The sequence below is a fragment of the Diadema antillarum genome, unplaced genomic scaffold (assembly GCF_040938485.1).
Source record: "Diadema antillarum isolate AM-2024a unplaced genomic scaffold, OU_Dant_1.0 seq00000931_RagTag, whole genome shotgun sequence".
Classification (NCBI taxonomy): Eukaryota; Metazoa; Echinodermata; class Echinoidea; order Diadematoida; family Diadematidae; genus Diadema; species Diadema antillarum.
In genome coordinates, this window is record NW_027271782.1 from 709,164 (window position 1) to 721,757 (window position 12,594).

The 12,594-nt window shown below is 39.7% G+C and overlaps 1 protein-coding gene and 1 non-coding gene across 2 annotated transcripts; one reads left to right on the forward strand and one right to left on the reverse strand.

The window, feature by feature from the left end:
- The first annotated feature begins 383 nt into the window (after window positions 1–383).
- LOC139741479 (transmembrane protein 26-like) lies at window positions 384–9,299 on the forward strand. Its single transcript, XM_071652063.1, has 4 exons — window positions 384–607; window positions 5,260–5,392; window positions 6,382–7,240; window positions 9,193–9,299. The coding sequence occupies exons 1-4, from the start codon at window positions 384–386 to the stop codon at window positions 9,297–9,299; spliced, it is 1,323 nt and encodes a 440-aa protein (XP_071508164.1).
- A 1,983-nt stretch (window positions 9,300–11,282) lies between these two features.
- Window positions 11,283–11,355, reverse strand: Trnat-ggu (transfer RNA threonine (anticodon GGU)). The gene has a single exon. It is a non-coding gene; the product is annotated as a tRNA-Thr (tRNA).
- Between the last annotated feature and the right edge of the window lie 1,239 nt (window positions 11,356–12,594).

Here is a 12,594-nt window from a genome sequence, read left to right on the forward strand (position 1 = left end):
GTCGGTCGCTCGTACCTCCTTGGTCTTACAAGTAATCTATAGAAAGTAGTATGAAATTGGGTGTTGCGCCGTTGGCAATGGGTCCAATGCAGTTAGAGTGTCGAGGGCTTGTGAGCAATAGGGCTACGCTTCAACGCCAGTACGTTGCAACGTCTAGAAAGTAAAACTCATCTATCATATGCGCTCTTATCAACCCGCCAGGATTTCAAACATTCATCGCCTTCACTCTCTTTACAGCGTTTGTGTCATCACTGAGTTAGTCGACATTTGACGAACTTTGATATAGGACCGCAGAGTAGGGCGATGGATTAAAATCATTTCTTCCTGCAGAAAAAAAAAGGTAGTCATTTCAATAAAGAGAGACAACGACAACAACCCAAACAATGTGGAAGATGAGGTGCGAAGAGAAGTTGTCGTGCTCAGGCGTGAAGGTAACTCAAGCAATCGTTACCCGGCTGCTATTCGCCGCACACAACCTGATAGCCATCGGGAGAGTTGCGGTGGTCAGAGGGAGGACAGACTCGTGGCTACTTGGACTGACTCTCATCGGACTAGCCGGGGAGACCGTCTTTACCCTCGTCAGAAACAAGGGAGAGGAAATGAAATGGTGAGTGTTTCCTACACAGGAAAAATATCTGAGAGTGAGGTTGAGGCAAGAGAAAGAAAGGGGGAAGATGATGATGATGGTGATGGCGGTTATGGTGATGATGGTGGGGATGATGGTGAAGATGGTGATGATGATGGTGATGATGGTGATGATGACGGTGATGATGGTGATGATAATGATGATGGTGATGATGATATGGTGGTGATGGTGGTGATGGTGATGGCGATGATGATGATGGCGATGATGATAATGGTGATGGTATTGATGGTGGTGATGTCATGGTGGTGATGGTGGTGATGGTGATGATGATGGCGATGATGATGATGGTGAGGATGGCGATGATGATAATGGTGATGATGATGATGATGATGATAATGGTGATGATGATGATGATGGCGATGATGATGATGGTGATGATGGTGATGATGATGATGATAAAACAGCATTTATATGGCGTCATTTATCTCTAGAAACATTCAAGGGGAAGAAAGGAATGTTAGGAAATGTGTCCACATGCAGAAGTAAAAAGAAACGCTTATACATACCAAGAAAAAGACATCCGAAATAATGAGCCCAGTACATTTTTAGAATATGCAACTACAAGACATTGCTCCCATGTATGCTTCGTTGCCAAACAGCGTGTTATCATGATAAATGTTGAAATATACATGCATTTTGCATGGATATATGAGCATCGGGGTACACATGATAGAGGAAATTAAAAAAATGAAGTCAACCAAACCATTGTGACATCTGATTTTCCACATTAGTCGGAAAATGTGCAGAGATGAACATTAGCATGATTAGTGAGTACAGGGAGGTAGAGAGTCACTCTTCCACCTCACTGGTGTGTGTCTGTTTTGTGAGTATTGCTGTTGTACGTGTCTTTCTCTCTATATATCTTGCCATCTATCTTTTTCTTTGTATTTGCTCAAGTGTTTTACAGAACTGTATACAGGTATACCTGTTCGTTGTCATGGAAACGGGGTAGGGGTGGGGGGGGGGGGGCTGGGACAGAGTTCCAGAGATAATGGCAGCTAAATCGTGATGCGGAACAGGGCACGACGCCAAACTGCTGTTTCGGATGAGAAGGCCTATGCATCATTGATAGACTTTGAGGTGGTACCTCGGAAAATTTGATGAACTCGTAACAACCCGCAGAACAAGTGGCATTATTTTGTAGGCGGAGTGGTATAAAAATTAAAGGGAGTGATTATATCAATTTCTTTGCCTCACTACACTTCGGGTAACCCATAATATTTGTTATAATAACAATAATAATAATAATATTAATATTAATAATAATAATAATAATAATAATAATAATAATAATGATAATAATAATAATAATGATAATAATATTAATGATGATGAAAATAATAATGATACATAATAATACAAAAACAAACGTAACATACATTGAACTACTAATTCAAAAAGTCTCTTTGGACTGTCACGGAGTGTTGTGTTACTTGAGTAGCAGGTCAGAACGATCTTTCTTTGTATGTCATTCATCAGTTCATACTCAATATTACAAAAACGTGAACGTCAAAATTAGTGTTACATATTAATTACATCCTTCTGTTGTATCAAACATTAACAAAAGCCATCACGGGATATTGCTCGATGATTTGAATTTAGATATTTTCATGTTTCTTTGTCCCGTTCTCTGTCGAATGCGTGATACAGATGCATCTTCATGTTTGTTGTGGGTCATCTTCGTTAACAAACATGATATTTTATAAAGTTCTTCAAATGAGATTCACGTTTTTTCTCCTTTTCCAAAATCGATCAAGATTTACAGATTTCAACCTTCTGTAACCAACCCGGAAGGAAAATAAACCGACACAAAACAGCCCAAACTATTCGGTGGAGACTTGTGCCGCGGATAAAATAAGTACAGAATATAACACATGCAACAGTATTCACGAATGCAGCCTAACAATCTTCGCACACCCCCTCCCGAATAACGTGACTGGCTTTCCTTCTCTCGACATATAATTTGTTTGATAGTTAGAGCTAATCTTGGTTGACTCAGATATTTCAGAAAAAAAAGAAGTATACGACAGTCATCCAATTTACAGTTTTCGATAATAAGCTTATGACTTCGTGGCCAAAGTGAGAAATATGACAGGGATGATAATAATAATGCACGGTAAGGGCATTGTGTTAATGTTTCTACCTATACTGTACCAGAGTGAATAATGAGTGATAATGTCGTTGATGACACTATTATTGTTATTATTACTGTTAGTACTATTGTTCTTGTTATCATAGTGTTGTCTATAGTAATTGATTCATTATATTCATTATCATGGTTACCCTCTCAACCGTCATTATTGTCATTATTGCTCGCTTTATTCTTACCATCTTTATAATTATCATAACGGACTGGTATAGTGGCAGTGTCACAATAACAGACATAGTAATGAAATTGATGATTAGGAAAGGTAAGGGATATGATCACCATGTGGAATATACAGGTACGTAATCATGCATGTCTCGTTGGTGCTGTTTGATGATTGTGAAACTCAGAGGTTGCATTCGTAATTAATGATCGCGTTGTTTACGAGCACTCCTCAGTCACATTAATGGACGCTGATATTTCGAGTATAATTTGATACTACTGCTATTGACCAACGCTATGAATTTTGATAGATAGCTCGCTTCGTGATGTGCTTTTTCAGGGCGAGTTGTTGATTACACGCATATTGTGTAATAACAAAGTAATCAATTGATTTTGGCACATTGTGAGAGCATGACCTTACGGCATCTTTGGGAAAATTGGATGACGTTAATTATGTTTTCTCTTTTTTGTATTGTTTCTGAGCATTCTGAGAAGGGGGGGGGGCAGGGAGCCTGACCTGCGGGCACACGCGTGCGATATGGATTCATTGTGCGGAAAATTAATGAAGACGGCTAACAAAGAGGGAGTGTGTCACCTTTCATAACCACAATGGTATAGAGCAACGTGGTGACCTGAGAATACGGTTGAAATTTAATTATAGGCGACGCATCGATAATGAGGGTGAGGACACGTACGTAATGATCAATCTCTTGTCACAAATTAGATATTAGTAGGCACCCAAAATTTAAAATTTGGGAGAAAAAAACAAACAAATGTGTCAAATAGGACAGTGAGGTGAGAGTATTCTGTATTTCATTTAATTTTCTTTCTTTCATAATAGTCTAAGTCGTTTTCCATTTGGTTTGAAAAAAAATGTTTGTATAGATATGATAAATATTATACTTTCTAATATGGTGCAATATTATGCGTTGGAGTCGTTCATTGAAATTACAATGTTATAATTCCCTTTTGAAAAATTCACGGTGTGCCCTTGAGTGTACATATACACGGCACCATCACTACAAAGCTTTCTGTAAATGGTTATGAATATTCGTGCGCGTTTGGCGTCATTGGTATTAAAATTCTCTTTCAGTGAAGTGATACATACACGGAAATAGGAATTGATATCCATATTATCAAGTCACACAGAAGAAAAGCAATCTGAGGCGCTTTTCCAACAGACCAAATCTGCCCCTTTAAACAAGTCATATCAAAAAGTGACGTGGTTGATGGAAATGCGATTTTATTAGAATTTGCAAGCCCTTGAGTGGAAGTGGTAATCTGCGGACCACATTGAAGGGATCATGCAGTTAAAATGCCACAGTATGGGCATGGAGTTGGTTACACCATGGTATGAGGTTGTTTTAATGTGACATATGAGACACTGTGGGACATTCTGGGGATATCAAATATCTCACATCAAATTAAATCAGCGATTGGCATGATTTTAACGTACGAATGAAAGTGTACCTCAATGGCGCGTTTGCTAATCTGCATCATCTATCTTCAACGAGCCTAGGGGGTTGCCATAATTATATTGTTATAATTATAATTATATTGGTTATAACTGTATCACCTCTGAGATTCCTCCTTTCACATGCACATTAACCAGTAACCAGAGCAGAGTATGTTCTGTTGGCGGGAAAACATTTTGGTTTTGAAGATGAGGATCCTATACTAGTTCATCCCTGTGTTTTTATCCCTCTCTCTTCGGTCTCCCACCATGTGATACTCTTTATTTGCTCACGTGATCACATGCAGTCAAATTATCTCAACGTGGACAGAAGAAAGAGATACAAAACAGCTTGCGAAAAGACAATATCACAGAATATGTACAACATATGTTTAATAGACAATCCTCTGTGTAATTTATGTTCTTTGCTATTGAATTACGACTGTGTTCATGGTTACATTTTGTTAATCCAAAAACGAAATAAGGTCCATTATTCCGAAGATTCGTTGGTCCGAATATTTAAAAAAAAAAAGGTTCGCTATTCCGAAGGTTTGTTCATCCGAGAACGAATACGGGTTGGTAATTCTGATTCGTTTATTTTTTTTAATTTAGTACATTCCTTTTTGTTCTTTTTCCGAGTAACGAATCTCATTTCATTTTCGGATTAATGAACCTTTGAAAAAACGAACATCATCCGTATTCAAATATACAAAACTCAAGCATCGATTAATCAGAACATGTGCATTTTTCTTGGCAACTTTACTGCAGCAAACAGAAAGTCAAGGTAAGATGCTCTGGTTCACTTGGTACAATTCACCATTCACTCCCCCCCCCCCCCTTCTCCCTTGGCAGGTTTTGTCCGAGTGTCTTGTGCTTCTTGGCTGGTTCAGTGCCCTCCATATGGATCCTGGAGTTCGACTTACTGCGTAGACGGCAATCGCCCGAAAAGGCTCGGGGCGATAATTTCTACTCTGAATTGGAGAACGTATGATTTTTTTTACGTTGTTTTAGTAAGAAAATGCCACATTCTTCATTGAAATTATATATCAGAGATTTGCTTATATCCCATAATTATCGATTGCATTTATATTCAATAGTACCATTCAGTTTGCTTTCCATCATGTGGCTTTTAATTCCCCCATATCAGATTGGCTTCCAAGCAGCCAAGTGCGGTGAAACAGACCGTGCGCGTAGGGATGTCAAAAATTATCCTTTTTGTGCTCTTAAAGAACATTTAAAAACTTAAGTCTCAAAATGCACTCATAAATTCTCCTTCAATATTCATTTTCCCTTTTACATCAAATCGGAAGAGGTGTTGTGGCTCAATGGATGACACCACAGACTATCAATATGCTGCAATTGATTCGAATCAATCGTAAATCCGCCAATCCATTGCAATATACTTAAGAAAAGTTGCGATTGATCTTAAATCAGTCAAACGTTGAGTTTAATTCTAGATTAATGGGAAATTTTAGGAAGCTATACGAAATTTGCAAGTTATCGTCAGTCACTCTTGACAGCAAAATTATGGATAGGATATCATGGGATAGGAAAAGACATAACCCCTAGCATTAAAGCAGTTTTTTTCACCAAAAAAAAAATTGTGACACGTATTTTTTCAGTGGTTTAGAGTTCGTGCAGTTCACACAAATTGATAGCAATTTGAATCTGATCGTGATATTGTGACAAATATTTTCAATCAAACACCAGCTGAAATCAGTCGCAAGTTTTATATTTTGATATTCATTTAAAAGAGAAGTTGTATAATACCAGATATCTTGTGGTCTTTGTTCGAACTCCGAGATGACAGTGGTTGTGTCCTATGAAAGGCCAGGAACTACCTTGTTTGTCGAAGGGGACTTAAGGCCGTTGGTCATGTTCATGCTCGTTTTCAAGCATTCATTCCGTCCTTGATGAGTGGTCACTTAAAACAAATTATTCTTTGAAGTCATTATTTGTCTCACCATACAACAGGCCCGGACATGGGTTTTGGCGTTGGAGCAGCTGCTGCTCTTCGTGCTGGTCGTGGGTCGATGGCTTCTACCGAAGGGTCAGATCACTCGGGATCAGCTCTCCCAGCTCCTTCTGGTGTACATCGCCACGGCGGCAGACATCATCGAGTTCTTCGACAGCTTCAACTCAGACGATTCCTCGTTCAGCTTCGAACTTATCACCGCTGTGCTCACACTCTGGTCCTGGAGTCTGATCCAATTCACCCTGGTACTGACATCCACAAGGGGTCATCCGGAGTACACCTCTCCAGCGCCCCCGCCGGGGAAGGAGGAAAAGGTGAATGAGGACAAGATAAACAAGTGGCAGCGACTAGCCAAGATGAAAGCGGTGGTGCTGGTGACGGGGATACCGTGGCCGTGGGGTCGATTCCGACAGGTTGTGCCACTGCCGAATCCACCAAGCCGAAACAGAGTGATCCCGGTGCGACCGGAGGATGAGGACAAGGTGTATCCGTACAACCGCTGCGCCTGCTTGGAGTCGGAGATGTGGGCAGTGGTGGTGGCGCTGTTGCTGCAGGATGGACCCTTCCTAGTCCTTCGACTGATTCTCATCATTCACCACAAGGTCTTCACGCATCTCAGCGTCTTCTTCACCTGCAAGAACGCGCTGGTGCTGATGCTACAGATCTATCGCCTCATCGTCGTGCATCAGGAGAAGAAGGCTGCCGACAAAGAGCGGGAGCTGGAAAGACTGCGTGCCGAGGTGCTTGCTGCTGGAGGGGGTAGAGAGTCAGACAGTTCCCCCGACCCCGCGGCAGAAAGAGGCCATGACCCATACGAGACTGCCGCTTACCAAGAAGCATTTCAAGTCCTTTATAGACGTTAGTTGTATCAAGCAAAATCGTAATGTTTTGCTGTAATAAATGAAAGTGCAATTCTGGAACTCATTTACAGTCGTCGCTGACACTTTAAAGTGAGGCAGTCCTCACGAATTTCAAAAAAAAAAATATGTTGTTGTTGGTACCTCTAAAGAACTACTTTCACCAAAAACAAACTTTCAAATCATCAAATAAGCTCGTAAATTTTGATTGAAAAAGTGTGAATCTGCATGGTGAACATTCTAATGAGCAAGTCTTGGCGGAGAGTCAGACGTCACCGAGGCACAACTCTTCCCAGCCGTGTTCTGCTCGTCACGCGTACGCTCCCTAGTTATTTATAAATTCATGTTTACTGTTTTTTTATATTGATTAGATATATAAATATGCTTGAAATATTTTGTTAGAAATGATAAAACCACTTATTGTCACATTTTATGACAAAATCAAATATGATCATTTTGAACACTTGAATTGGTTTTCTGAGGCACGGCTGTCAACTTAGTGAGTTGGGCAGCAATGACGTTGCACCTTTTTGCAGGCTCTTACGCGATCGCTTGCAGGAATTATTTTTTTAAAAATCGCGTACAGAGACAGTGTTTGCTTTCCACGTGTATAAATTGGTGAAAAGTTATATTGTTTACTCTTCTTAATTACACTGTTGGTCAAAAAGGTGGAATAATTTTGTTTTGAATAAAAGTCGACTCTGAAAAGGCTGTCTGTAGACAATCTGGTATTTTATTGATTATTTTTTTTGTCGATTTGTCTTTCATTCGTGTGATAAGGGCAGTTTTTCTTCAAATACAATATAAAGTATATGATGAGTATAGAATGATGTCATAAAAAGAAACAATGCACTTTGAAATGGCGACAAAAAAAGTAAATAATCATATAACGATGGAAACTAGTGTTCTACGAAAAAGCCAAGCTTGTAAGACGTGAAACACTGGAAACAATACAACAACAGTACCAATTAGTTATACCAATAAAATACATTCATATCAAATTTTTCTATATGACATTGTACATTTCCTCATTGATATATGATGCTGATACTATATAATCAATACGATTTTAGAATACAAACATAAGAACTATATAAGATAGCACATTTATGACACAGACATTATTTGGTCGTGTATGCCTGGAAAATGTAACCAAAAAGGAAGATATACACGCCGCCACACAAAATATTATTCAAGTAGAAGTTGTTATGTTTAATAATTATATTCATGATCAACTTCCATCATCTTTCAATAACATGTTAGGTTTAATACCTCTGTCCATTCGTACCCTTATATTCGTGTATATAGAAATGACCATCTTTGGTATGTTATTGATTACGTAATGTCACCCCATTATTCAGGTGATATTTGAACATGAGGAATGTGTTATTATGTAACGAAGTTACCTTATGCAGACTATAAAGCCCTGTGCAGTTGAAATATTGCCTTTTTTTTGTTGCTAATTTTGCACCGCGTAGAGAAGGTTTATTTTTTCCAAGTTCCCTGCACTGTGTACATTAAAAAAATCGGTACAGAATCCCCTTAGACTATGCCTGGTCCAATGCTGACGGCAATGCGCGAGAGAGTGATAGCGCTTAGGCATGAGGGCTACAAGCAGGCACGTATAGGAGAAATCCTAGGGATCTCACAGATTACAGTCTCTAGAATTCTTAAGCGTCATCGTGAGAGAGGAAATGTACTGCCATGGAAATCACCAGGACGTCCCAGACTGATAACAAGTAGAGATGATTGCCAACTGTTGAATCTTAGCCGCAGAAACCGGAAGTTACCCTCGAGTCGTCTTCAACGCTTGTGGAGGAGACATCATGGAATCAACGTCTCAATATCAACAGTCAATCTCAGAGTAATACAACATCGCTCCCGAGCACGATGATTGGTTAGATATCCACGCCTGACGATTCGCCACGGGGTAGCTCGTCTCCTTTGGGCCAGGCAGCATAGGACGCTTCCACTGGGACATTGGCAACACGATATCTTCATGGACGAGAGCCATTTCATCCTTGACCGTAGAGATGGGAGACAGCGAGTTCGTCGGTTAGCTGGGGAAAGCCTTCGGGATGACTGTGTCTACGAGACAATCCAAGATGGAGGAGGCCCAGCGATGGTCTGGGCCGGAATCCATTACGGAGGAAAAACGCCACGAGTGGTGTCGGGTGGCACCACTAATGGCGTTTACTTATCTGGTGAACGCCGCTGTCTGCAGGGAGATTTTGGAGTTCCACTGCTTTCCATATGAAAGACATGTGTATGGATTCAATTTCCGACTGCAGAATCATAACGCTAGACCGTACAGGACAGCTGTAGTTAGAGAATTCCTAGAGGTAGAGGAGGTTGAGCAGTTACCATGGCCATCTTGTTCGCCAGATATTAACAACATAGAACATAAATGGGATGCCCTAGGCGGAGCCATCAACAGCAGAGAGGTAATTCCTCAAAATCTGCAGGAGTTGGCAGCTGCGTTGAGAGAAGAGCGGAAGCCATACTTGTCGACGTCATCAACAACCTGGTGGACAGCATGCCACATCGCCTACGCGCACTGATTCGTGCTAGGGGCGGATATACCCGGAGTGGACATACCCGAAGTGTCCACTCCAATGTGAAATCTGAAGAATAATGACTCAATTTGACGTGAACTTGTCAATGGAATCACAAAACAAGATTTCTGGAAAATTGAATGACGTTAAAACAAATATTATGTTGATAAAGTTTCTTTTATAATATTATCAATGTTGTTTCATGGCCATGGTTTATAATGATTTAGACATTTACTTGTTCAAAGTCACTGTGAAAGTGTGTAAGCGGTAAGATAACAAATTTAAGTGATTGATATACGTCAAACTTATTATATTCCAAGCACATTGTAAAAGATATGCCGTTAAAGTTTGAGAAAAAAAAATATTCCACCTTTATGACCAACAGTGTATCATACAGTGAAAATTCTCAGGACTGCCTCCCTTTAAAGATTTATCTTTGGATGTTATATTCATTGTTATTTTCGTGCTCATTTCGTGCATGATATATGCACAGCAATCGATCTCATTGTTACGTACGACCAGATATGACGCCATCAGTCAACGTTTAATAATTGAAACTGCCACAAAAATATTCGTCTTTCATCCGTGTCCATATGTCTGTGGACACAAGTGTCATTAATCCACGCTAACAGAGTGGTCCCAGACACCGCTTATAACATGAACCTAATATACAAGGACATTCATCGTATCGTTGATTAATTCATGCACCTGTACATCTCAAAAGTGCCACAAAGACATTTTTAGCATGCTTCACTGCTTTGATCCCATCATCGTCACCGCCAGTAAGCCGGGAGAAGAACAAGACGGAGATTCGAGAAATCTAAAACTATATGTGCAGAATAAAATAACTTACAAAAATAAAGTAATGTGAATGTGCAGTTGTGGTGAATGTTAGGAAATCATGCCTCAAACAATTTTGCTTGGGAGAAGCAGGCAGTTTTTAAAAGAAAAGCTAACATTTTGCCAGAATGACTGCCATTGACCTCGATATTTCACTTTTCCGCAGCTTATTCCGGAGCAAAAAGGGATGGTAATGGTAGAGAACAGGTATATCTTGCCATTAGGCAAGGTCTTATGAGTGCGCGAAAATGTGCGAATCAGCAATTACCCATCTTTTGACTCAAGATTTGTCATGATCTCGAGTTTCGCTACTCCTCGTCATCTGTATTTATTCAAAGACATTTCCGTCTGAAAAAGGCACATCAGCGAAACAAGATTGAAATGAGGGAAACGATTCTTTTATTCAAATTCATGAATTTCTTACGTCGAGATGTTTTCATTAGGCGTTTTCACATCAGCCCGATGTTTCGAAATAGCGCGCTATTTTCTGACTTGGGAAGTTAAAAGATATCTCGAGCTTGGATTTTTTCGGGCTGATGTGAAAACGCCTATTGCAACTGATTGACAAATTACCCTACATCGACGTAAATAGAAAAGCACTGAATTAAGTGTTTTAGTAGTATCCATAATAAAAAATCATGGGCGTACATACTCGAGCAGGATTCGAACCTACGACCTCCTGATCACCGAACAGGCGTCATCTCCACTAGACCACCGAGCAAGTGTTAGTTCTAATCCTTGTAGCATGCAGCGGGTACTGCTTTGTTATTCAAATTCATGAATTTCTTCCGTCGAGATGTTTTCATTAGGCGTTTTCACATCATCCCGATAAAAATCCAAGCTCGAGATATTTTTTAATTTCCCAAGTCAGAAAATAGCGCGCTATTTCGAAACATCGGGCTGATGTAAAAAGTAAGTAAGTGGAGATATTGACTTGTGGTTGTGTTTGTTCACATCAACTTGTGTGCCATATCATTACTTGTGTACGTTTTCACGTTTTCAAGACAAACTGTATAAAGTAAGCCAACAATAACCGACAGTCAAAAGGGAATTGCTTTATATGAAACAGAATATTTGGAATACAATTTAGTGACGTGAAAAAGTATATATGTACAAAATCATCTTTCCGAGCCGAGTATAAAATGTTGGACAAAGTCATTTTCATGTGTCGATCCGAGTTAACATTTTCGGTTATTTCTTTTTTAATGTATAAGAAGCGAATTTCATTAATCTATATCTAAAGTTTGATTTTATCTTCGTGAGTTTTCGCCTACCTTATTCTTCTGGTGACAAGACTTCGCCATACTGGCGTTAACTTGCCATAGCTGGGTCATATAGGGAGTCTTGAGATCCGAGAGAATGGGAATGTACTTGGAACAGTATCATATCATACTCTACGCGCAATACACACTTTCTCACGTCCGTACATGATCTGTGCAATGAACAGTGTTATATTCCATTCTCTTGGACCGTAAGACTGCCGATACTCCATCTACGGCAAGTCAACGCCAGTCTGATGAAGCCTGCGAAAAATACTAGAACATGTAATAGGCAATAGCCAACGGAGGTGAAAGCGAATTTTTACAGTGAATTCACTTTTTATAGAGATTTACCTATCAAAATGAATCTCTTCAAGGTTGATGCATGTTAAACCATATCTGGAACACTTGTCATTTTCGAGGTTGTCAGGTTTTATTCACCTACTTGCTGTGTACATTGAGGACAGTCTTTGCAATGGTCTTTATTTACGTCTGTTCACGTTTGAAGTTATGAAAAATGTTAAGTGAGCATGCAAATGTTGTACGAGGGCTTTTCCCAACCTATGTCTTATCACCTGTTTTCGACAGGCACTGTGAATGAATATTTAATGTCTTTTTCTATGTCATGTATGTGTGTGTGCGTGAGCGTGTGTGTGATGTATGCGATTTTTTGTTGATATCATGTCCGTGGATCAATACAT